General features: G+C 38.9%; 1 protein-coding gene across 3 annotated transcripts; it reads right to left on the reverse strand.

The window, feature by feature from the left end:
- On the reverse strand, window positions 1-27,279 carry gcgrb (glucagon receptor b). Of its 3 annotated transcripts, none has more exons than XM_077571972.1 (14): window positions 26,985-27,279; window positions 10,743-10,897; window positions 10,579-10,675; window positions 10,388-10,498; window positions 8,979-9,067; window positions 8,612-8,718; window positions 8,325-8,481; window positions 6,379-6,538; window positions 6,140-6,200; window positions 5,925-5,994; window positions 5,127-5,215; window positions 3,743-3,887; window positions 3,440-3,481; window positions 1-3,164 (listed from the first exon to the last, which is right to left on the reverse strand). In XM_077571972.1, the coding sequence occupies exons 2-14, from the start codon at window positions 10,794-10,796 to the stop codon at window positions 2,778-2,780; spliced, it is 1,569 nt and encodes a 522-aa protein (XP_077428098.1). In that variant the 5' UTR covers window positions 10,797-10,897; window positions 26,985-27,279; the 3' UTR covers window positions 1-2,777. The 3 variants fall into 3 exon arrangements, with proteins under 3 accessions (XP_077428098.1, XP_077428100.1, XP_077428099.1); XM_077571974.1 differs by having other exon boundaries at window positions 10,388-10,495; window positions 26,985-27,278; XM_077571973.1 differs by lacking the exon at window positions 26,985-27,279 and having other exon boundaries at window positions 10,743-11,601.
- Window positions 27,280-27,395: the final 116 nt, after the last annotated feature.

A 27,395-nucleotide genomic window follows, 5' to 3' on the forward strand; every position in this document is an offset into this window, starting at 1 on the left:
TTTTCAGCTGCATCTGACCTTTTAAATAATATTCATTAGATTTGAGTCAGCTGACCAGTATTTGTCTTTATAATATCATATTTTACCTACAGTGTATTTACAGTCTAAATTCCATTTTGTCATACTTCAGTGCAGTAAATTCATCTTTGCCATACAAGTTGAATAAAAATAAATAAAAATAAAAGATAAATACTTTTTACTCTGAGGCTCTATATATATATATATATATATATTATTTTTTTTTTAAAGGCTATGTGTGGCACATTCTGCTTCAATGGAAGGAGAAAATGTGTCTAAAAAAAAGGTCAAGTCCACAACTGTGCTCTCCTTTCAAAAAAGCATCACCTTCCCTTGACTACACTCCGCATTCAATTATGTGCGTGCATGCATCCGTTCCATAGAATAAAGCGCTGAAATTGTGAGCGATGACAGAATAGCATGATGACGGTAATCTAAAGCATCTACTGCAACACAAGAGAGCAATTTGTGTTGCATTGCTTTTCAGCTCTTATAATGCATGTATATTTATAAGTAATTGAGTGAAAATGACATCATCGTAAAACCAGATGCAGTAGCCAGTACACTTCTTACATAATAGTTTAAGACAAACATTATTACACCAGTTTCACCATTATACATTCACCAAAATATAAATAATGAATTTTCATGTAATAATTAAAGACACTAGTTTAAATTCATACAGCTTTACCCATTTGGCTTTGGTCACTTAGAAAAACATGTTTAACCAACGCGACATACACACTGTGGTCATTTTGCGCTAATACTTTAGGGACTGCACTAGGTGATAATGTGATGCATGCTGTAGTTCACATTCTTTTTTTTCTTTTTTTAAAGGCATTGATACTGAGTGAGTCATATTGTAAAGTACCACAAATGTGCAGCCAATGCAACGAACACACACACAACAAAGTATCATTCCAACATTAAAAGTACACAGTCACTAACACAGTCACACACTTTACAGTACATGACTTTGCTGGAGCTGTCATTAATTCGTTGTGCATGTTTGAAGTCTCTTCACCTGGGTTCGATCGAACTGCAGGGGTTCTGTGAGTCAGTCTCAGGGGTTCGGCAGAGGTGAAATGATTCGTGATGATACGCCCCCCCTTGGCCATCATTGGCTACAGGTGATCATGTTACATTGCTTGGACTATCCGTGCTGCAGGGAATTGGTGCGGTCAGTAGTCAACTTGTGGCTGTTGTGATGGTACATCGTGTGATTTATTTTTTAGTGTAATCCCTTCATACTATGTTGAGTAAAAAAAAGAATATGTGTAATATGAATTCACATGTATAACGGAATGTATGGTGTTCCGCATGGTTCAATTCCGGGCCTCTTGTGTTTACATCCTACTCAACAAAAATATAAACGCAACACTTTTGTTTTTGCTCCCATTTCTTACGAGATGAACTTAAAGATCGAAAACTTCTTCCACATACACAATATCACCATTTCTCTCAAATATTGTTCACAAACCAGTCTAAACCAGTGATAGTGAGCACTTCTCCTTTGCAGAGATAATCCATTCCACCTCACAAGTGTGCCATATCAAGATGCTGATTAGACTCCATGATTAGTGCACTGGTGTGCCTTAGACTGCCCACAATAAAAGGCCACTCTGAAAGGTGTAGCTTTGTGGAAAACTGATTTCTGGGTCCCTAGAATCACTCCAATTAAAAAAAAAACTGCACCTTTCAGAGTGGCCTTTTATTGTGGGCAGTCTAAAGCCTGATACACACATATGGATTTTCAAATCTTAAAAGATTTTCTATCTTTGTCAGACCCCACACATAAAGATATAAAAATCGGGCACTTAACAGTTTTGGTCGTATTGTGTGTGGGTTGCTCAGATAATCTCATCACAGTTCCGCAGACACATAAAGATCTTCTTCCACCACTGGTCAAGAATCCAGTCCTCCGAGGGAAAGCTCTCGCGTGATCACACGTGACTTCACAAACACTTTTTTTCATCTAACTTTGTTGAACAATTCTGAACAATACACAAATAAATTGTGAACACTACACAAACATGTTATTAATACAGAAAACTAACAAACTGTGATATTTAAATAAAAATGCCTTTAAAAGAGCATAAAGCCACAGTTTTCATCACTTTCTTGTTGATAGTGACTTCACAAACACGAAGTTCAGGCACTTCGTGGTATGCGCCGATGTTTGCCGAATGTTTCCGAAGGTGACAGGAGACGGCAGCAGTATAAAGTGTTTATGTTTGCAAAGAAATAATTGCTTTGGAAAAGATTTCTGGCACCTGGGCAACCCACGTTTGTATAAAAATGACATTGTGTAGGCATAGGCATTTGAGTAGGATGAAAACACGAGAGGCCCCGGAATTGAACCCTGCGGAACACCATACATTCCGTTATAAATTCATATAACACATATTCGTCTGACCACCTTTTTTTTTTTTTTACTCGTCATAGTATGAAGAAATCACACGATGACGAATCACAACAGCCACAAGTCGAGCAGCACAGATAGGCCAAGTAATGTAAGCGTTGCGTTTATATTTTTGTTAAGTATAACTGCTGCCCCGAGGTTTCATGGTTATTGCCCTATAACTATAGAGAATTGAGTGTAAAAAGAAAATCTGATTTTATTTCTAACGGTTCTGTGATTGCTCATGAAAACTGGTGGGGGTTCATTACCTCCAACAAAGTTAATAACCACTTCTCTATAAGAATTTGTTTTGTCCGAAACTTGTTCCTTGGTTAAAAGCATCACATTCACGAAAGGCTCAAGCATCATCTTCTTCTCCTTCCGTTGGGTAAGAGTGGCACTGCGCCCTCTCTTTCAGACACATTTCTTCTGAGGAGGTGCTGGCGTGACTGCCGTGTCCTCGCTGGGACAGGAAGGAGAGGTGATAGGAGTGTTTGTTGCTGTAGGACACGACCAATTGGCGGCTTTCATCAGGTGAGCCTCCGTCGGCTTTTTTGTGTTGAAGTGTACCCACTGAGCCCCCACTGGGGTCGCTTGTGTTGTTGTCATAGAGATCCGGCAGGTTTCCTGTGGCCATGCTGCCGCTTTTGATGTGCGGCGTCTGGCTGTGGGTGTGGCGGTACTCCTCGTCAATGTCCTTCCCCAGCTTCCACCGCTTCCACTTTTTCAGCATCTCTGACTGCACCTGGGGGATAATGGGATTGCGGATAGCCGCCGGCAGAGAGCCATATAAAGATGATGAGAGAGATTAAATAAGACACTCAAGTGGATGGATGTCTCTAGGCCAAAGGATGCATTTTAAAGTTTAGCGATCAGTTGAATGCCAATATGCTTGTCCCGTGTAGTAGAGAAAGCAGTAGCAGAATAAAGCTTTCAGAGATGAAAAAACACCAAAAACAAGGACACTGTTGTCATTCATCTGCACCTCAGGCCTTCAATATAAGATCACCAACCCCTCACCTCTTTGTTGACAAAGCAGTACAAGATGGCAACAAGCAGCCCCTGCAGAGAAAAGTAGAGGAGAGGAAAAAATTGTCCTTCCCTTTGGATTGTTCTCAAAAGAAGTTAAGCAAGGGAAATGCTACATGGAATATTGAAGTGATTCCTCTTAACTTAAAACGACACTTTCATATGAACCTTCACTTCCCATCTTTATTCACAAAACCATAGAATTTCTTTGACCAAATGTAAATCTGTATATTGCAGCAGCGTATTTACTTTGAGAACCAAACCATGAAGCATGCACAGTATACTACTTCGGACCTGGAAGGAGTTGAACAGGAGGTCACAGAAGAGACGTATCAGGCGCAGCATGGAACCTTTTGGGACGGATTCGTCGATGACAAAGGTGAAGAGAATGGCGTGAATCCCCAGCAGAGGGATAAGAGTCAGAGTGGATTTTGCTAATCTGGACCAAAATACAAACGTAAACATTACAGGCTGGACTAATCGTATATGGAGTACTACCAGTAAAGTAAAAGCCTCCTCTATCGCGGGTTCCAGATTCACTGTTTGCTTTTTTTTTTGTATTCATAAACAGAGATGGGCACTTTCGTCTCTCCGTCGTTGACGGATGCCCACATTTTCGGCGAGAGCTTTATGACGCAAAGCCTCCAAAAACTACACAGACCGAGAAGGACCGTCTGTACTGACCTGGATCGAAAACCTGCTTCAGTCGTTGCTCAGTCCGTGTATTTTTTTCGAGGCTTCTCATCATAAAGCACTCACTGAAAACGTGGGCATCCATCAATGACAGGACCGGGAATTTTGGGTGTAACTGTTGGCCACAAGGTGGCGGCACACTACTGATTTGCAATGTAACTTTGACAAAAGAAGACTGAAAGCAGGACGTAACAGCATTACAAATGTGTGTGAAACTGATTCAATAGCCGTTTCTCATTTTGTGTTATTATCTGATCTTGTGAACTCTTCCAATTGAAAGTACGCATACAACACGAACCGTAGCATACCCGGATGTTGTCCTTGGCAACTAGCTTAAACAAAGGATGCATCGATTGTTGCTTCTGAATGCGTGGCTACCAAAATATACCATGATGCATTTTGCGCTGGTATTGTGTGATACATCAGAATCTCCAGGGGGGAGGGGTAAATTAACAAGTACACAGCTGTTCCAATTTACAAAGAAAATGACATTTTTAGGAAGAACACTCTTAGGGATGTTAGGAAGACCATACTTCGCAATTTCACAAGATGTTCTTTATATTGAGAAACAGCCACTTTAAAAAAAAATAACGCAAATGGGAGATTATTGGCCTTAGTTAGGAATAGCATGTTTTATCCTGCTCTTTTATTTTATTATTCATGAAGTTTTGTTGCGTATACTGTGTGTGAATGGTGTGTTTTGTTCTTTGGCCTGCTTCATGTTGTTCACTGTTGCAAACCAGTGGCAAATTGTCTGCCATTGCCTGTGCTGAAGTAAAGCCTCGCTTTCCGTCTTGTGACTCACCATTGCTACACTATTAACTAAGGCAATTATATCTATCATTTAATCACAAATTACATCATCCTTGAGGGGGGTATCAATTATTTGGTCGCTCTCCCCCGTGAATATCGGGGCTCATTGTACGGCAATTGTATCCAATATGATGAAATGAAACAACTCTCAAATAAAAATAAAAGATCTAACCTGAACTTGTAGTCTGTGTATCTCATCTGATGAGCTCTGAGCTTAGACATCAAGATTTTGATGATTCGTATAAAAATGAAAAAATTGATCTGTAATGAGAGGAGACAATGACTGTAACTGGGTTACTACATTTTGTAACACTTATACTTATTGCAGTACTTCCTGCCAGGCTTTGTTCAGCCACACTCACATGCAAGAAAGCAAGCAAACAAATGCACGCACACTCACACAGACATATCGGCGAGCTCGTCCAGAACACTCTCTGATGACACATCACTTGATAGAACACTTATGTTATTAGCTTTCCACTTGTCTCAAGCGTTTATGTTGGTGCGTTGTGTGAGTCTCAGTGTGCACAAATAAAGTTTAGAGACTATATTGCATAATCCCATATTAAATTTAGTATTTGCAACCTGATTATTCCTATTATTATTATTCATCCATATCCATCTTCCAATATCTGAACCGCTTATCAGGCTATGTAAACTTATGAGCTCACTGTATGGTAAAAAAAAGAAAAAGAAAAAGAAGGTTTAATGCCCATAAAATCTAAAATACTGTGCGAAATGTTTTGATATTTTCAAAAATTGACATTGACATGGGTAGAGATGTTCATGTGAATTTTGATAACAATTCATAGCATTTTTGTGTTATCAAGCGACATTTAGCATTTGTACAATTATTGTTGTGCTCATAAGTTAACATACCGCCAAGCATACTGTAAGTGTATATAGACATATAACATATAGAACAATCGCCACACAAACACAGAGGCAAACAAACTAAAAAAAAACTTACCAGGCAAGCAATCAATATTGGGGAACGGATGATCCACCAGTATCCCATGTTAATATTTCTCTCCCAGCACCTACACACACATACATATATACACACACACACTGTACCCACTGTTCTCAATATGAGGAGCCGTGCCGTGCATATATGAAATTCACGTTTCTCATTAAAGGTCATTGATAAAGATGGTTACGATAACGTTGAAAAAGATCACTCACTCTTCATTCTCGTAGAGGTACTTGACTGTGATCCAGGGTGAAACAAATGCGAGTGGTGCACCTGAGAATGAAGCAGAAATGTGAGGGCCGAGGGTCCCCCCACCCCCTATAGGGAAACATTTTAAAAGGTAGACAAATTCGGCCCAAAAAAATCTAATGATCCATCATCGTGCCAAACAGTTAATGATGACTCCTTATATGTAAGTCCTTATTTGACAATGCCAGAAACTCCTACTTACCCCAACCGATGGCCATGTAAATGTAAAAGTATTTCTTCTCACTGAACACGGTGATGACGAGCAGACTGTGCAGGTAGATGCCCTCCACCAACAGCCAATAGTTGTTGGCCATCACGGTGTACTGCATCATCACCATAGCGCCCCGACACCACATCGCGGCCTGCACGGCAGCGGAGGACAAATAAGACAAGAAGTGCACAGCTGCGCAGGTTTACTCTTTCATTTATTGGTGTTAATTGCCTCATGGTCATGTTTATTTGACTGTCATTTCAAAAGCATGTGCGTATGTGTACGTGTGTCCATTATTGTGAGTTACACTGCTCCTTTCAGTCAAGGAATAATGAAGCGACAATATGTAATGAATTCGCATTGAAATAAAGTTGCCAAACTGTGGCTCTGTCGTTGCTAAGGTAACCCCTGTTCACATACTTTAGTAGTCTATTGTATGAGTGAACTAGCCAGGGCCACTGTCAACACTAAATGTATGTCATTTAAAGGAGAAGTCAACCCATCCATCCATTTTCTTAACCGCTTGTCCTCACAACGGTCGCGGGGGGTGCTGGAGCCTATCCCAGCTGGCTTCGGGCAGTAGGCGGGTACACCCTGAATTGGTTGAGAAGTGAACCCCCCCAAAAAAAAATTGATAATAATATGTTCTATGCAGCCTCACTACTTATGTTGTTCCCAACCTTTATTACTTATTATTATAATTATTATTATTATAGTATTTTATTCTCCTCACTTTATCACAGAGAAACAACTCCCACATAATACATCCAATTTACACCGTTCAAATTTCAACTTGCTTCAAAAATTCACGCCTTCCTGGATATTTATCATCTGATTCCACATTACTTACAGTACTCGCATAATTTAACGTTAAATATTAACTTTTCCCCATTAATTTTCAATGGGACTGACATGGAACTTTTTCAAAGTCCCACTTTCCACGCCCACTTTCATACATACAACTTCTCATCATCAACAGATTGCTGAGTTGCGCACTCGGTTAAGTCCTTTGTCCAGTAACCAAGAGGTTGCGGGTTCGAATCCCACCTCTGACTGTACATAGCAAATGTATCCATAGCAATTATGCTAAGTGATTACATGCTAACCGACTATCATATCAGGAAATGCATTATAATTTCACTGAAATGATTAAAAGCGAGCGGCACGGTGGCTGACTGGTTAACACGTTTGCCTCCCAGTGCAGAAGACGTGGATGGAGTTTGCATGTTCTCCCTGTGATCGCGTGGGTTTTCGCCGGGTACTCCGGTTTCCTCCCACATTCCCAAGACATGCAAGGCAGATTAATTGAACACTCCAAATTGTCCATAGGTGTGATTGTGAGTGTGGATGGTTGTTCATCTTTGGCTGGCAACTAGTTCGGGTGTACCCTCGCCTACTGCCCGAAGCCATCTGGGATAGGCTCCAGCGCCCCCCGCGACCGTTGTGAGGACAAGCGGTTAAGAAAATGGATGGATGATTAGAAGCAATTGTCCCCATTCAGCCTTGCCTTCAGCATCAGATGTCACTTTTCAATATCAATACACCATAAGACATGATTTTGAACAAGACAATTTAGGCTAGTAGTTTGAATCTTTCTGCCACACTGGAAGATGTGGGTTCCATCCCTGCTAGAAACAACTCATTTGTAGAAATGCAATATTGAATAGTAATCAGGGTCAAATGACTTCAAATCCGTTCTTTTTGATGTCATTCGTCATTATTAAGTTTTGTTTCTATATCATCTGTTTTATATTCAAAATTCAAATTCAATGCAAGCTTTCAGTATATACTGACATATTCACTGCAATTAAATACAATGTCACAGATTCTTCTATGACTAAAGTGGCTGAGTGGTTCAGAGAAAGGGCTGGTGATCAGTATTCCTGGGTAGAACAAATGCAATTCTAAATAACAGTCATTGTCAAATGTTCTCTAACCGGTATGTTGATCCAAGTTTGAACCCGAGTTTGACCGCTGCTCCTTGGGTCCAGTGTAAGGGTCAGTAGGGCATCTTTGACCAGAATGGACACGGCTCTCAGGATGAAGGAGGCAAACAAGTTCATGTGGATGCTGTTCCTCATGCAGTGCAACTTCCTGGTGCAGAGTTTAATTCATTTACAGTAAGTACTGTAGTCTTTCCATATTGATATTGTTTGTAAGCTTCATTGAAGCCTTATTTATAGTACCAGTAATGTCCATTTGTTGCCTTTGTTTGGTGATTTACCTGAAGCTGATGAGAATTCCCAGGGCGAGTAGCAGCGCTCCAAGAGACAGCGAGTATCCCACCGTATACATGATCCGAAACTGACCGAGGATGCGGCCATACCACTGCTGCAGACATAGCAGAGGTGGCGTTTTACTGTCATGCAAAGCTTTTAAACCACATACATAGACATGAGAGATGAAAAGAGCTCTAACAACAGATGGGAGATATGACTTTACATAAAGCACGTATGTCTAGCCAGTCCTCACATTAACTACCCATCTGCTGCCTAAGGCTGCCTTTTAAACATGAAGGACGATTAAGAAAACACACACCAGCGTGTATCATTTGTGATAGGGGCGCACACACACACACACACACACCCCACCTGGCCTTTGTCATCCTCACATTCACTGGTATTCTTCTGGGCCCATTTACCATCTTCACCACAGAATCTGTACACCAACCCATGCTGGACTGTTGAAATAGGCACATACTGAAGATTAAGAAGAATTATGGACAAATAAAACCATTCAGCTCATGACAAGCAAATCTGGCTGTGGTAGAGCAGTTTGACTCATTGGAGAAGATATCCATAAACACAATAAGAAATTCAATGCAAATTTTAATTTGATCAATCCTTTGTATTATAGTTCTTAATGCACAGTACTCTTCGTATATTTGCTTTGAACAGTAGAAAACGTTATCAATTCAAATGATTTAGCTATTATTGGATCAATTTAATTATTTTTTTCACTTAGTACTGCATTTCATGCTGATGGCATCTGCAGCATGAAATAAATAAATATATAAATATGAGAGCAGTGTTTTTATTTGTTGATTTACATTTAATTATATTTATATATTTATTTCCATATTTTTATATATATATATTTTATATTTCTATTTTATGAATCTCATTTTATATATGTATATATATATATATATATATATATATATATATATATATATATATATATATATATATATATATATATATATATATATATATTAGATATTAGTGCTGTTAAAAATAAAGCATTACCTGATTCATTAATCACAAAAAAATATCGCATTAATCATGAATTAACTGATTAATCACACTAGTAATTTTAACCATAGACTATCCTTTAGTGTGACACTGAATGATAAATGTTTGTGTATGACATTTAGAATATTTGTTCATGTCAAATTATTGGGGTCATTTATTTCTCATTTTAAATTTTGCAAGTAATTCATTGATTAGAAAAAAAAGAGGAGGATGAGCGTGTGCAGTGGATCAAAAGGTGTTGTAGACGTCCTCATAACTTTATATGTCAAAAGAATTAACACATAACCGGTGCTCTTCAAATCTGGCGGGGAAAAAATATTGACAAAAAAAGCCTTTTTTATTAAGTGATTAATCGTGATTAATCAAAATTCTAAGATGTGAGTAATCTGATTACAAAATGTAATCGTTTGACAGCTCTAATATATATATATATATATATATATATATATATATATTTTTTTTTTTTTTTTTTTTTTTTTTTGGTGCTACCTTTAAGATAATCATCTGCTGTCAAGCTAAAGGATCATCTGCAGTCAAAATCAGCAGTGTGATTATCTGGTTAATACATGATACAATGCGATAATTTTTTTGTGATTAATCAATGAGTTAACGAGTTACATCTGTTTGTATTTATTATTATTTTTTATTATTATTTTTTTTATGTTTTATTTTGGCATTTTTGGACGTCCATACAAACTGGCACATTTCTGTGGATGCTAAGCAGGAACACAATCATACAAGCTGACCTTGAGAATACCATGGCAAGAAGGAAGGGCAAGAGACATTGACTGTGGTTCCAGGAAGTCCATCAGGCCAGCAGGCAAACTGGTCAAAGGTCCTGTTGCACACCAACCCTGCTGGGGTAAGAGTATGATGGATCCGCAAGCGCGATTGTTTGTCTGCACACACTTCGAAGCAGTGGAAGACGAGGGCTCACCTGTTGTGGGGGGTGCAGAGTTGAAAGAGTCTAAACACTCGTTCTTGTAGCTTCTCCACAGTTCCTGGACACGCTCCAGGGATGTGGTAGACGACACCTGTGGTAGGAGTTCATTTCCTGATGCTCGCTCGAGTGTGATTATGGAGTCAGGATGGAGGACGTACCTTTGTGCAGCTCCAGAGCACGAGCAAGGCCAAGAAGAGACACACCTGGGACATTCCACTGAAGCTGGGATGAAGAGGGGAGGTGGGGACGAGAGCACAGAGGAGGAAGCCCCACACATGAGGCGCTCCGGGCCCGGTGCCACTGTTGTGAGAGACTAGGGGTGGGAAATAACCGATAACTAACAATTTGTTACTCTATCCGCATCTGTACTTCTAGTTTGGCATTCACATTTCAGAATTTTTTTTTACTTTTACTTCCCAAACTTGAAAACAGATATTGCCTTCTCCTGGAAGTGTCCCAACGAGGCAAAGCTGGCACTGCAGGACTGTTTTAATTGCACTGACTGGAGTGTTTGGAAGAATACAGATGCCCCTCGAGTTACAAACTATCAGCATCTGTACTTTTAGTTTGGCATTCACATTTCGGACATTTTTTTTACTTTTACTTCCCACACTTGAAAACAGATATTGCCTTCTCCTGGAAGTGTCCCAACGAGGCAAAGCTGGCACTGCAGGACTGTTTTAATTGCACTGACTGGATTGTTTGGAAGAATACAGATGCCCCTCGTGTTACAAACGCCCGACTTAGGAACATTCGTAGAAATGAACAACTGCTGACTGATGTACATAAATGTCATAAAATGCCGTATTGCGTTTCCAACTTCATATTTTTAAGTGTGCGCCACATCATACATTACGGTACTGTAGTTCTTTCTGTCAAAACATCCGGCGAGCAGCACCGCTCATCTCTGTCTTTCTGTCTGTCTGTCTGTCCCTTTGGTTGCCAATATCAAAAAGTTGGACAGTGGTGAGAAAGTGGCTAATATTATATATATATATATATATATATATATACATATGTATATATTCACAAGACCTACTAGACTCACCACTCCGCATGCATTTCTTTGTTACTCCAATTGCAATGCAATTAGTCTTTCAATGCTACCAAGGATGGCTACCAGTAGATGTTATAAACGGCTCCAAAAAAAAAATCAAGGTTAAGCTGTGACACCAAACATCACAGTCTAGATCTCCATGAATGAAGAACAGTATTCTCAATGCAAATCTTTCCATTGTCTGCTGGGATAGGGCCGAGCTTACCGGTGACGCAAATGAGAACAGGTGGTAAAGAAAATAGATGGACAGGTACAATACCTGAATCTCAATGAGTTCAAGTCAAGGATTAAGCAGTGGGTACATTCCTCGCAATTGAAATGCTTTATTACAGCTATACTTCTGAAGACTTGAAACTTGGCCTTATTTTGAAGAATCAGTTGAACATCTTTGCAAATGAAGTTGGAGAATAAAACGGAATCTGAAACGTTTCTGCAAAAAACATCTTATGTGTGGGAACATTTTTGGCTAAAACGTTTCAAATTCCATTCTGTTCCAGTCTGTTTGTCTTCAGCATTGTTTGCCCGGTCCTGACATTGAGACACACCTGATATGTTAGCGTCACAACGTACACAGTAGTTGTCACCTCCTCGTTGAAGCATCTTCAAAGCAAACGACGTCAGCTCCTATAAAAATTCCCTTCTTCGAAAAACAACACACAGTTGCAATTTACATTTTCCAGCAGACTGCACATCAATGTTTGCAAAAGTATAGATGGTATAATATGATCTCATTAAGAAGTTATGGACAAATGTAACAAAAATGTTTTTTAGTTATTTATGTTGCTATGGTGACAAACGACCCTTGCTTTTCAATCACAATTTTAAAACCAAAGTGAATCATTACCCAAATATTATCTTTCCAAACTGCAAACAATAAAGTCACATTAGATGTCTCCTTTTCCCAAAAGTGATTTAAGAAAGGCCAATATGAGGCCATTCAGGGTATTGCTTCTCTTTCAAACTGAAGCGAGCAACATCTTTTCAGAAACAGTGCAAATTGCTTAGTGAGCAATATCTTCATTTTATGTGCTACAGTTTTTGATACCTGAATATCTTTTTTTACATCTGTACAAGGATCACAAGCTTATTTCTATTTCTGTGGATATTGGTGTATACTTGGAGTTTGAAGTGGAGTTTATGAGAAATGAACCCTTGAGGAGAAGCATGAAGACCACTTGAAAGAGCTTCAGACATTTGTACAATATGCACATATGCCAGAGGTGGTCATTGATTTGCAAGTCACACGTAAGTCTCAAGTCTTTGCCCTCAACTCCCGAGTCAAGTCCCGAGTCAAGACTGACAAGTCTCAAGCGGTTCACAAGTCCTACACTTTGCGTTTCAAGTCCTTTCGAGTCATTTTAACAACATCATAGATTATATTATTTGGGGTGAGCATCAAAGTAGGAGTCAGGGAGTGAACCCTGAGTGGTGCAACAGATTACCGTGTTTGCAATGTGGTCAAAGTAAGTTTACAATCTCATTAACTACGCAGCTAGCAACGATAATTAGCTGATAAACTGACATTAGCTTACTTTAGCGTTCTTTGTGCAATTTCAGATGTTGAGCAAAGTTGGAAGTCTCTCCGTCAGTGTTCTAATCTTGGACACACCGCAATCCATTTTTTGTTGACCACCTCATTGTTTTTGTACCCAAACACTAGTGGCGCAACGGATCACAAAAGTCACGGATCGGATCACAGATGGGATTGTTTTTCGGATCAGCAAAAAAAAAAAAGATAAATAGAATTTTGTCTTCATTTATTTTATAAAATGCTTTTACCCATTAAATTAAAAAATATATACAGTGGTACCTCGGAGTTTGAACATAATTCGTTCCTGCGAAGTGTTCAAAGTCTGAATTGTTTTACCTCCGAAACATTTTTTCCCATAGGAAATAATGTAAATGCAATTAATCTGTTCCCAATCTCTAAAAACAGAAAATTCCTATTTCAATTTCTATTTATGTTTTTCCCATTTACAGTGCAGTACCGTATTTAAACAATAATAATACCTTACCTGTTGTGGTATGATGGCATCAGTGGATGATAAATGCTATGTTAATGCTTGCTTTAGTTCACTGCTAAGTTTGTGTATTTTACTTTGGGCATATTGTTAGACTACTAAGCGGTCCTTGTGTGCGTTGTTGACCGTCAGGCATGTTGTTGGGCAGCTAAGGGCGAGTCCTCGTGCCAGTATTTACAGAAGTAGTCAGTCACGGTAGTTACAATGGCGCGATAATCTCCTTCCTAATTCCACTGTGGTTCGAAGCACTGTATGTTTTTCTTTGCTGCCACTGGCACTGTTGTCTTTCTTTGGGCCCATGGCAAAGAAAATTGTCGTGGAAAAATCAAAATGCACTCGCGAGTATGGAGCACCTCCGGGAGTATTCACGATCTGACTGGAAATGAGCAGTACATCGTCTCAATTACCGCAACGTGAGCATTCGGCATTCGGCTTCACTCAGCTACCCGTTTTCAAGGTATGTTCGGCTTAGCTTGCTTTGCTTGGGTGTTCGAACTCCGAAAATGAGTTCAAACTCCGAGGCTTTTTTTACTCAGATTTTTGGGTTGAAGTTTGAATTGTACGAGTTCCGAGATGTTCAAACTCTGAGGTTCATTATTATAAAAAAAAAAGATAAATAGAAAATGTTCTTCATTTATAATTATTTTATAAAACACTAGCTTTAAAAACAAAACAAACAAAACAAAAAACATTTAACTCAAAATGTCTAATATGGCCGTAAGGATTTAGGAACACAACTTAAAGTGCAATATAAGGCAAGATACATAATTATTTTCTATTATTTTATCCTGCCTTATGTTATATTGCACTTGAAATGCACTTGAAGTTGTGTTCCTAAAATCCATATGGCCATATTGGACATTTTGAGTAAAAAAAAAAAAAGTTTTGTTTTTGTTTTTTTAAAGCTAGTGTTTTATAAAATAATTATAAATGAAGACAGCTTTCTATTTATCTTTTTTTTTTAATAATAATGAAAAATACCTCTAAGTGCAATTTAACGCATATACCCTTCGTTTAAACATGGAGAGTGGATTACAAAGTAGCATAGGTCCACAATAGTAGCCTGGAAATCCAGACTCATGTGGACAATTAAAACGAAATAAACGTGCGCTAGGCACGTAAACAAGGGCCCAACATGAATTTACCTCATTGATCACCTTCATTCTAATGAGATTAGGAGGACTTGGCCTGAGATCAGGGACAGCCATTTGGGGACCATGAAAAGAATGTCATTTAGCACCCCACCACCTCAATGCCGCAAATATAGCTTACATGATACACAGTAAGCTAAATTCTCACAAAGTTTAGTAAAACTCAGCATCTTTTTTCATGGCAACCATACCTTTCAGCAGTGGTATGGCACCATTTTGGCAAAGCTAGACTCAGCACAGTCTCCTCAGAATTTTCAAACTATGCAGAACGTGATGGGAGGATTAAGTTAATAAAACAGCCACGTAAACAGAAAGAGATGGACATCTTCCATTGTTGTCTTTTGTTGACTGTCCCTCTTCTTTGTTGAATTAATTGGCAGGTTACATTTGTGTCACGCTGGTATGACATCACAGACTTTACATAACTGACTCAGCTATCATCTTTCCATCTATACACAGCCTGCAGTGAAAACACCAGCCCGATCAGGGTTTACTGTTACAAAGTGAACTGAAATGTACCACTCGGTGGAAATATGTACGCCTTTATTTTCTGTTCGCCAGCGAAATGTAATATGTAAAGGCAAATCAGTGCTCATGGATATGGAGTCCACATGAGCTTCTTGACGGTTATTTGTGACCATAGAAAAGGAAGGAAAGCAACATAGTGAGAGTGAGAACATCGGGGAAAAGGTTTGTCTGGCTCCATAAGATTGTTAGTGTCCTTTGAGGACATTAAGAGCCACATCCTCAGTCCGAGCCAGACAACAATAGCTGACAATGCTCACAAGCAGATTTGAAAGTAATAATGTGAGCGGATGGATAGAAATGTGTTTTGCTAGTCAAAGTTGGCTGCAACACTAGTCTCTAATAAATACCATATTAATATCTATCTATCTATCTATCTATCTATCTATCTATCTATCTATCTATCTATCTATCTATCTATCTATCTATCTATCTATCTATCCATCCATCCATCCATCCATCCATCCATCCATCCATCCATCCATCCATCCATCCATCCATCTATCTATCTATCTATCTATCTATCTATCTATCCATCCATCCATCCATCCATCCATCCATCCATCCATCCATCCATCCATCCATCCATCCATCTATCCATCTATCTATCTATCTATTTATCTATCTATCTATCTATCTATCCATCCATCTATCTATCTATCTATCTATCTCTGGAGAAATGCCTTGTGTCAGTATGTGTCCTGTCTGTCCTGCATTGATGAATGCAGAGTCACACGTGTGACAACTGCAAACATGAGGGACTCAACAGTGCTTGTTATTATGCTGTGTACGTTCAGTGTGTGTGTTGGGGGTATTTCTACATGACAGCACATGTGTTGTTTTATGTGATAATCATGGGACCCAGGTGAAAACAAATGTAAGATGTTGGACACAAACTCAATTGTAGATGACATTGCACATTCACACATGGGGAAAACAGTTATTGCTGACATTTTCAGATTCATGGATTCAGAGCAGGCTTGGATGTAAAATAAAAAAGATTAGACATAAAACAAACAAACATGAAAACTAACTGGTTCATCACAAGCAATATTCAGCCTGAATCCAACGCTGCTTTTTTATGACACATTTCGGACCAAATTGCATCTTATGACCGTAGTCGTTATTTTTTCACTGCTGCTTATTTGCTCAGTCGAATGGCTACCCAATTGCAGAAACATAAAATGATACGAGATGCGTGTGAAAGGTTTGAGGACTGGTGTCGCAAAAGATATATTTCAAACCTGTCTACTTCTTTCGCAAGGTGAGAAGAGCCAGACTTCAATCCCCATAATGTGCTCCTTCTATATAGAAGAACCATAGAGAGCATCCTGTTCTGCTGCACCATCGTGACATGATCATGAGAACGTCTCTCACCTCCCTAGAGGACATTTACAGCACTTGTCTCACCCTCAAAGCCGGTATTTGACAGTTGAAATCCGTTGTCAAAGTCAAGTTGCTTACATTCTTCAATGTGAGAGGTGCAACAAAAAGACATGCTGCTGCATTTTCAATATGGAGGACCAAAACTGCCAAAATTCTAAATAAATAAATAAATCGCTAAAAGTGAAAATAAAAATGGTTATAAAAAATATATAATTCGCAAATTAAATCCCAAAAATTAAATATAAATGGAAATAAAAACAACAACAACAAAAAAATATATATATATATACACACGTAAATATTTATTTATTTATTTATTTTTGAATAATATTTTTTTATATCGTTTTTATTTTCACTTTTAGTCATTTATTTATTATTTAATTTTCAAATTATATATTTTTATATACATTTTTATTTTCACTTTTAGCGATCTATTTATTTATTTAGTCATTTATTTATTTTGAATTTTGGCAGTTTTGGTCCTCCATGTTTCAGAGCACCTAAGAGGCAACAGCTGTGTATACTTCACCGTGACAACACTCTGAGCATCTGACAGCTCTTGGCCCGAGAAGAACATCACCGTGCAGGACTAGCCCCCCTATTAGGGCTCCAGACTATTTTGCTGGCTCCCGTGGATGTAAATAGTTTAAATCTAAATATGGTTTGGAGAACCCCACAGCTACACTTTTGTAATCCTGAAGATTGCTTTACCTGCAAACTGCAGGAGAAAAGCAATTCCATCAAGCATTACTTCTTGTCAAGCAAGTAGACTCACTAAAAGCAATAAACTATATGAAACATGAAAGAAATGCAAATTTGTCCATCTAAGAGAATTAGTCAACTGTGAGATTTTGAAATACAATTGCATTGTCAGAGAATGTGTTACCATGACAGCAGGCGGTGAACATTCCCATGCTCACTATGCAGTAGTTAAAAACATTCAACTGACCGTTTTATGACCATTTGCAATTTTCAAATGCTATCAAGGGTTCATTCAAGTCTTTTTCTACTTTTTTTCTCTACTCTTTCTAATGATTTCCCTCCACTTCATTTTTATTTTGCTCTATAGGATTTGTGTTTTTTCATTAATTTAAAAAATATATATTTTCTTAGGAAAAAATTCTGTCATTTAATTTTCCTTGAATGTCTTGCCTTAACTTGCAGGCATATTTCATTTGCAATTTTGTCTCTTGAATTGCTCTATTTGTAACCCATGGGTGTTAGTTAGAGCACCGAACATTTCTTCTTAATGTATCTAGGCTGCAATACAAGATGTCAGGTTTCCTTGTGAGTGAGTCTGCTTGTAATTTGGAAAAATAAATCACCCAAAGTATAAAAATCACCAAGACGAACAAGCCTTTTTCATGAGCTACATATTGGATATTGTGATGAAAACAAAATCCATTGGTATTAAGCTATGACACCATCCTCAAACAGAAAAGTGACTTCCATAAACTGTTCTCACAAAATTCATTGTATTGTAAATAGCATTTTATAAATGAGTCATAACAGTCTTAATCCATGCTGGGTCATATCCTAATATTTGAAAAAGAAGGCAGTTGAACAGAATAACGCTTTAGCCAAAAAGTGTGTGTCTTGTTTCTCTCAATCTGCCTCATCTTTCTTGTCGAAGTTTGACTAATCTGCTGATCTTAAATGATTTTGCATTATTGAATGATGCCTCCTATTTTCCAAATGTCTCAACTACCAAAATTTGACATGTCACTTGAGAGTAGTGTTGGGCGGTAAAACGGTAATACGGTATCAAGAGGTGTCTAAAAATGGCAACGGTATCACTTTCAATACCGTCATTAAAAAAAAAATGCTGCAGCGCATAATGACCTATTATGTTATTAAACAGAATTTTTGATAACACAACATTTGTAGTTGTGTTTTCAAATTTGTAATACTATAACAATGAATATTACTATAACAGTTTAAAATTAATAGTAAGCTGTTAGTCATGTGACAGTCACATGACCGCTCAGAAGGAGCGGAACAAAATGACCAGTCGGCACAGCTCGGTTAAGCGGTCCCCTAATAAGAAAAGAAAAAAGTGCAACTGCTACAATATGGCAGCAAATGTCGATAAGGCCTGTATGCAAAATCTGCATGAGGACTGTGACGGTGGGAGATGGAATATAATTTGTATCTCCGGACTCATCTGAGGAACGATATCCCCCGCTCACTGCTGCAAAAAGATGAGCTTGTCGCTAAGTTCAAAATCACCCCCCCTTCCTTCAGTTTTCTCTTATGTCTAAGAAATTCAGGGCGCGGTTTGGTGACCAGTCAGCCCTCACGTTCTATGGGGTGTTTTAATAGGAAGAAAGATGATATTAATGATGCGTTCAATGAATTGATTTCTACAATGATACAGAATGTTCAATGTCTGTTGTCATATCTATGAATGACATCCAGCACACAAATCAGTGAAGCACACAATATGTCTGCCTGTGCCCCAGTCAAATTCACCCAAATCATATTATCCATCTGTACCACAATTTAGACCTGGTTTCACCCAGTCTATAATCTACTTTTGGTCACCAAATTGTTATGTGCACCAGGAGCATGTAAAAGAAAATGTCCTCGGTGCACCTGAACGTCTTCCAAATTCCCAAACACGGTAAACTACACTTGCCCGAGCACCAAAGTGAAGATTGACAGTTTTTACGATGAGCACACATGTGCTGTCTGAGAACAAATCGAATTTCGTACAAACGTACAAATCCAATTTCCATTTTTTTAAATCCGACCTGAGCCTCTTTTCTTAAGTGGATCTAAATTGGAAATATATCTGATGCGTCTACAGTATGGATGCTCAGGTCACGCTCATCAGACCTATTAGTCATCAAAAGCCAAACAAATATGCGCTGGGGGGACGAGGGGGATAGACCACTCAGGAACATCTTTGTATCTGCCAAGTTCAGAAGACTACCAGTGTTAATTTTAGATTTCTCTTTAAATTTAATCTCACTGGAAACATAAAGCGTAAAGTGGACATTTGTTGTGATGGTAATATTTCAGCCATGCAGATCGCATCAATAACTGGACGTCATCTTTAGTAGACGTCATCACGAAATGGAGCGAACATCTAATTTCTTCAAAATGTTTCTAATTGCTCCCACCACGCTCCACTGTCAATGTATTTGGGTCCTTGATGGAACTTCTAGTAGAAGTTAGCATATAAACAGAGGAGCAAAGCAACAACTCTGAAAGTTGCAAATAGAGAAATGAGATGTGCCCCTACACGCAGCTCCATTTTTACTTCCATACATGATGCGAAAATTGTTTATGTTTTGTATTTTTTTTTCTTCTCATTTACATGTTTTTATTGAGATCCATTATATTCATGTCTGCTATTATTGGGCATAATCACTATCATCATCATCATCATATACAGCTATTATCAATGTGACTTTCTGATCAGTTAACTATTGATCACTGTCAAAACTGCGGTTGATTGAAGAAGACATTTGAGTTGATCTAGCTTTCTAGAACTAGTCAGAATGAATAGTGGAAAATATTTGCAGAAATTGAGCCTTTCAGCTTGTTATGATTCGGGTGTGGATCCCAGAAAACGCGGACAGCAGAGCAGTTTCCAATATTTATTTATACAAAACACACACAAAAATCCAAACAGAAATCGCTTGCAAGGCAGAAAGCACTTGCAACAAAATGGCAACGAGAATAACTTAACGTGCTTACTCAAAAAGGCGAGAGGCAGAATATAAAAATCACTTTACTAGAAAACTTACAAGGGCAAGGCAAGATCGTTGTGCAAGGCAAGATGAGAATCGCGGTCGCGAAAGTCGCGATTCAGCTTGGGCATTGGTGGCTGGCAAGTGAATCGTCCGACAACTGGTAACTGCTTGGACTGCCTCTTAAATACGCCGACTGATTACATGAATGAAAACAGCTTTGTGAGTCACGTTGGCGCCCCTTGTGGTCAACTGGCTGCAACACAACAGCAAACGACAACAACTGAGCGCAGTCTGACAGCTCAGATCATGACACAGCTGGGGAAAAAGTTACTTATGACAAAATGTTACTATTTATCCAACTGCTCATGTATGTTAAGTGCACAATAAAGCAATGACGCGGCATAGGAAAATTTGTTATCTAAGCCATATTCTAGAAATAAGGTTTTGTGCTACGCTACTCATTACATCATTACCACAGATATGAAAAGGTAGATACAATATGTAACAACAATTGCTATGCTAATGTTAATGGGGATTGCTTATGGACGATCCTGTGTTTTTTATTAGCTCAAAATGACATACTACTATTAAAAAAGTGAGAAAATAGCAACACATATTTTGAGATAATTAGTGATTTCTTTTTTAAGTACTGACTATAAAATGTGATTTTTTTTCACATTATATATTTTATGAAAACAAAACTTTCAAAGAGGAGAGGAAAGTGGTGGAAGTTCAATCTGAACCATTATTGCCTTTTCTCTCGGAATCTACCGACGGCGACTTCCGACTCATTTTGTTATGCCGGCTCACATATTGGCAGGCTGCTGATCTTTGTGAATTCACCATTCACTCCACATGACCATCATCATTTAATTATTTTCATAATGACCTGACCTTAAATTAGCAGCATTATCAAACTTGCCCACTGTCCCGCAGAGATAATGGTCGTCAGAACAACGGCAGCCATGACAACAGACGGGCAGCATGACTAAAACATTAACTAGAGGTCAATGAAAGGCATCAAGGGGTAAGTGATATCCCATAAGAGCATTCACATACTTTATATATGCACATAGTAGCTAGATTATCCAGTCACAAATCTGATAATCGTGAGTCGGTCATAAGGGAGAAAAGGGCTTGACGAAATGTGTTAATGGTGTCAAAATGTCATACATGACCGCATTTGACAATTGTCTCTCGTCATCCTCCTGCTTAGTCACCTGTCTTTCCCTGTAGAATATTTTATCTTCCTATCATATCTTCTACTCTCTTCACTTAGGAGTTAACTTTTTTCCAGAGACCCTTTGTCAAGTGCTCAAAATGAAGGTGTTGAATGGGCAAAGAGGAGCTCTGTGTTGATATAAAATTGTTTTAATTATGGTTAATTAAGTTATTACAACAAATATATTATAGAGTTCTATTTTCATCATAAAAACAAACAAAAAAAATTAATTCATGGCCTTTCCATTCACTTCAATAGGGAAAGAGATCTCAAGGCCTCACCAGAGCACGACAGCACTAGCTGTCAAATGAATGCTTTGTCCTTCGTGTGCATGAGAACATGTTGAGGGATAAGGAATCAGGTGATTTGAGAAGCAGCCGTCAGAAAAGTAGCAGGATCTGATGCATGTAGCGGATAATAGAGCGAAGCGAGATATAAATAACGTTGAGGATTATCAGCCATTATAAAGTAAGCAGGGCAGATGAAATATTTGGATGCAGGAGAGGTGAAGTGAGAGCTGACGCAGGTTCGCCATGAATGAAATGCAGCGATTCCAGCTTTTTACATTTCATTAGCAATCAGAGACCTTGGCGAGCAGCATGAAGAAAAGATTTGTTTGAATTAGTGACAAACAAACAGCCATGATAATACATTAACATGCACAGCATTGACTACATCATAAAAGGATGTGTTTTTATGGGGCGGTGCTACAGTATATTAGAGGACTGCATTACCTTCAATTTTACAGAGGGCGAACGAAGAAGAAGTGGTTGAGAAAAGAATGTGCCACATTCAAAAGAATATACAACTATATTAACAAACCACTGCTGACATAAGTGCAACAGTCCTGTCACAACATTCATAACACAGTTGTAAATGGCAAAGTGTGGAAAAAATACCATTCTGCAAGCACGAAAAACAGACTTTCGCCTTCTCTTTGCTACATGGCAACAGGCAAACATGACCTCTTTCCTTGCCTGTGGTCATTTACATTTTATTTAGCCAAATTGATGACATCAGCCTTGGACTAGGAGGAAATGTATTAATGTGATTTTACCATGGAGGGACACTTACGTGTGTGTGTGTGTGCACGTACACGTGTGTTCACGTGTGTGCATAAACGCATGAACGTGCGTGTGAGCGAGACGCAGCATGCGTCACTGACCGGTCACGGTCTGTGTTGATTAAATAAACAATTGTGTTTGTAGCGCAGACCTTCTCTCGCCATGCATGCATAGAACACACAAGCGCGGCCCACCTCTTTACTGCACTACCTTGCTTTTAAGCCTCACTATATTTTCACTCAAAAGTCATTATTGTGAAAGAAAATGATGGGGGGGGGAGGAAAGAATTGAACCTACAATACTGTACTTGCAACTAATTCCTCCATCCATCCAGTCTGCTTATCCTTTTCAGACTCACATGACGCTGGAGCCGATCCCAGCTGACTTGGCGCATGAACCGGTCCCTTACAAGCCACACGTAGAGACACACAACCTTGCAGACTCAAACTCATACAAAAGTGGGAAGTGTCAGGCGAATGTACCACCACACCATAAGTTCATTATCAAGTTTATTATAGCTAAGCGTAAACAAACAACAACTAAAACTAAAAAATGCTGGAACCTACATTAACATTGTGCATTTGTTAATGATGTACTACTGACTTTGCATAAGAAAGGCGTGACAAGAGACCCCATGCATGGTCAGCCAACCGGAACCGGAGCCCGCTAATGAATAAAGAACAGAGGCAGATCAAATGGAAGATCATACAAAGAAAAGAGAGATGAAATATTCAGGACATGCTTTCACATGTCGGTTTCGCATTCCAAACACGTCAGCAAGAAATCAGCATTCAATCAGCAAGGACTAATACAGCATTTTCAGCATAATATATATGTGTGTGTGGGGGGGGGGGGGGGGGGGTGGGGGGTTCTTCAAAATGACTGAACGAAGAAGTACAAAAGGGGACTATTTTCTGTCATGTTTGAACAGTCCTGTGTATTCGAACTGACCGATGACCTGCATTGATCTGGCCGGAATCATCGGACTTCTTATGTGAGATGATATGATGATGAGAGCAGATGTTGTTGCCGCTTTCATTCACGAGTTATATCATATCGCATATCACAAACCATGTCAGTAATTTTGCACGGGGAAGATAAAACCACAGCAGGAGTGATTACCGACTGCATGCTCAACCATGGAAATTGACATCATAATGTCTGTGGTGTCAAGCATGAATAACCAAGAGTAATTATTAGAGAATATACAGTGAGGATGTAATAGAGTTGAAACAGAAAGAGAGGAGCCGCATAACCAGCTGCCCCAACCTTGGATATTCACTCAACTCCTGTGTTACCTGAAACAGGGTAAAAATTTACACTTGAAAGAGAGTAAAAAAAAAGAAGAAAGAAAACAAAATAGTCACTCAAGGGTTGAGTATTTGTTTTTGGTCTCTTTTTGGATAAAGGCTAAGCAAAGGTGGAGTGGCCTAGCTCAGGTGGTTGAGCAGCAGACTCCCAAGCTAGAGGTCATGAGTTCGTTCCTCAACCCTTGTGTAACTTGTTTTTTGTTTGTTACTAAATAAACTAGTAGAATTTAGTCAAAATCTCTCCTTACAAAATTTATTTCGAATTATTGAGTGAAAAATCGTTAATAGTTTTTTTTCATGGGAAAGGCAAATTCTCTCGTGGACACTAAATATATTTTGAATAAAATTTACTCTGAATATTTGACTATTTTCCAAGTGTAAAATTTTACTCTGTTTAGGCCCCGTCCACACACAAAAGTCAGTTTCAATGTATCCTCACAAGTTTCTTACCGTTTAGGCCGTTCGACCACACGATGGCGCGGTTTCGAAGCTTGAAACCGATCACTTTTGAAAGCGGGCTCCAGAGTAGAAAGATTTCAAAACGCGCCCCGTACGCGTCCGTCTAGACACCATATGCAGGATACTCCTGCAGCGATGACGTAATGGTCGCAGCTCAACGACGACGCATTGTCGCAGATTCATGACGTACGCGCCAATTCTCGCGTGACTGCGCGCAAACCGTCAGTCTGTCAACAACAATGGCGGATAGCCGTGTCGTAGTCGTTTTGCGCAACCTCCTTAGCTTGCTCATGCTTTTGCAGCAAAATATTTTGCTTCTTTATTCGCACATTCAACAAGCGGTGTTGTACTTCACTTCTCCTGTGTTCGTCTTTTTCATGTTGTTTTGATACATGCAAAGCCATGTTTGTTCTGTAGTTTGCAATGAAGTTAGAAATAAAAGTGTCCGTCTTCTTCGCTGATTCTTCCTCTACGCTTCCTGTTAACTCCCTGTGGCTGCGCTACAGCGCCACTCCAGACTTGGCATATACATTACAGCCGCTAAACATCCTCAGCGTCTTCTTTTGGACACACGCAAGTCTTGAAATGCTTCTGTGCGTACGAGATTTGTTTGAGAAACAAACATTAACTTCCGTCTGGACGGGGCCTTAGAGTGGGACCCAATTTTTTTTTAATTTACTCTATAGAACTTTATGTGTTCTTGCTCTTTAGGTTTTTATTTCCACCTCTTCTCTTCAGCCCAGTCCCTTGTGTGAAGTTGTGTCAACTAGTCAGCTCCCTCCAGCCACTTGTGTCTTGTCCAGGTGTACATCATTGTCTCGTTAGTTTGCTTGTATTTAATTCCTTGGTTTGTTCTGTCTTTGTCAGTTTATTATTTCTGTTGATGATGTCAATCACGTTTCTTTGGGTCATGTTTTGTTTCCCTTTTGTGCTGAGTGATATTGGTTTGTTACTTTGAATCTTGTTTTGTTGGACTTTGATCATTTAATGTTTTGATTCCTCCAAGCACCTTGTTTACCTTTTTTTTGTGAAAAAGTTTTAGAGACTCCTGCATGCCGACCTTGCCTCCTTGCTTCCCTTCATTTGTGCCACTTTTGTATTTGTATTTAATGCTGAGCGAATGTTGTTGAATAAACAGTTGAAAGTGCATCTTTTTAGACTGATTGGCTGGTGACCAGTTCAGGGTGTACCCCGTCAGCTGGGATAGGCTCAAGCACACCCGCAATCCTGGTGAGGATAAGCGGTTAAAAAAAAAATGGATGGATGGATGAAAGTGACTCGTACTCCATGTCACACAGTCAAGGTGACGTCACTCTCTGACATTACATGAATGCCAAGTCATAAAGCTTCAGTAACAAATATCTTCATAAGATGATGTCACATTAAATCAAGCTATGAGATCCTAGAAGGTCATGTGTAAAAATTTGACAAGAGATTTGAGTCATAATTAAAAGAAACAAAAGTCGTGAGTCATTGTTTTTGAATTCATCAAAAGGACAGTCGTATACTTGCATGCACGCTACCACAACAACTGGCTGGCCTGCACCCTGACTGTCTGTATGTGAAGGCAACAACAAAGAACAATATTTACATACGGCACATTACTGTTCCGCTGCAACAAAATGGCTGCTGGAGTACAATACTTCAACATCGATAGCTCAAACACAACCACAGTTTAGATTAACATTAGCATGAATGAGTGACCAACACGAACCATCGGATGGACTGTGGTCTCCAAGTGCCCACTTCACACATCTGTGATCTCCCTAGCCAATTTTACATCAATCAATTGGTGGTGAATACTTGCATTGGACAAAACAATTGAGTTCTCTGTAGAAATTTATTTGACATGAAAGGTACTTAATAAATGATGATTTCAAATGAATCATCATAAATCTGTGGTAGAACTCATAGTGAGATATATGATGATTTGATATATTAATGGACTTAAGGTTGAGAGGAGCACTAACTCCCTTGTCTTTTATCACAACTTTCTGCTCCCATTCGCTTATTGATCAATAAAGTTCCCTTAATAACTTGACTTTTAACTACAGCGATAATGGCAACAAAGACTTCAATGGACATTAAGCGTGCGTTGTGTCTATTGTAAGATTCAAACAATTCAATATGTTTCCACTGTGTTTATGTGTTTTCGATTGTAACAAGAAACTTGAGTGAGTGGCAAAGCGGCAGTTTTTGCATAATCCTGCTGACTGGCAGTAAGGCCAGTTATTGTGATGTGGGTAAAAACAAAACCTCTTGGACAAGGTTGTTAGTGAGTTCTGAGAATTAACACAGATTTCATGCTGAATGTGATCACTGCACCTAATATAACTTTGACCACCACACTCCCTTGAAATTTTGCTGTATGACAAGAATGTGATCTATCAATTTCACAGTCATAACTTATTAGGCCCCCACATATTCATTTGCATAAAATTGAATGAATAATAATCCCTATTATCTATTATTATTACTATTAGTAGTAGTAGTAGTAGTATTACCTAAGCTTGCAGATGTCCTCAGTCCTCACCATTGGGGACACATACACACTTTCGGAGGTCCATCACAATTCAGGCACAGTCCAAGGCGCGCAACCAAGACGCATCACCGAGTGCAGCAAAGAAAGAAAGAAAAAAAGAAAGAAAAGAATGTAAAAAAAAAGAAAGAAACTGAGCTGACTGACCTGTTTGATTAATAAATCAACTCTTCTACGCTCTTTCTCTGTCTAGAAATGTCTTTTGCGTTGATGGACTCTCGCTGTTGCTGCAGAGAGAATGAAGAGAGTAGAATGAAGTGCGCCTTGGCGCGTTGCACTCGAACACGATATCTGTCAAGGTAGGCAAGAAATTTAAGGTGCATTCCGGTTGTGTCTTTCAAAATAAAAGCTTAATTATAATATCTGTCATAGCAGC

Source organism: Vanacampus margaritifer, chromosome 7, assembly GCF_051991255.1.
Source record: "Vanacampus margaritifer isolate UIUO_Vmar chromosome 7, RoL_Vmar_1.0, whole genome shotgun sequence".
In the NCBI taxonomy this organism is placed as follows: Eukaryota; Metazoa; Chordata; class Actinopteri; order Syngnathiformes; family Syngnathidae; genus Vanacampus; species Vanacampus margaritifer.

Coding starts and splice junctions, on each gene's coding strand:
- gcgrb (XM_077571972.1), bottom strand. CDS start 10,796: ATGTCCCAGGTGTGTCTCTTCTTGGCCTTGCTCGTGCTCTGGAGCTGC. Junction 9,068..10,387: donor CTTGCCATGGTATTCTCAAG/GTCAGCTTGTAT, acceptor CTATTTCAACAG/TCCAGCATGGGTTGGTGTAC. Junction 3,482..3,742: donor TCCTGTTCAACTCCTTCCAG/GTCCGAAGTAGT, acceptor TTTTCTCTGCAG/GGGCTGCTTGTTGCCATCTT.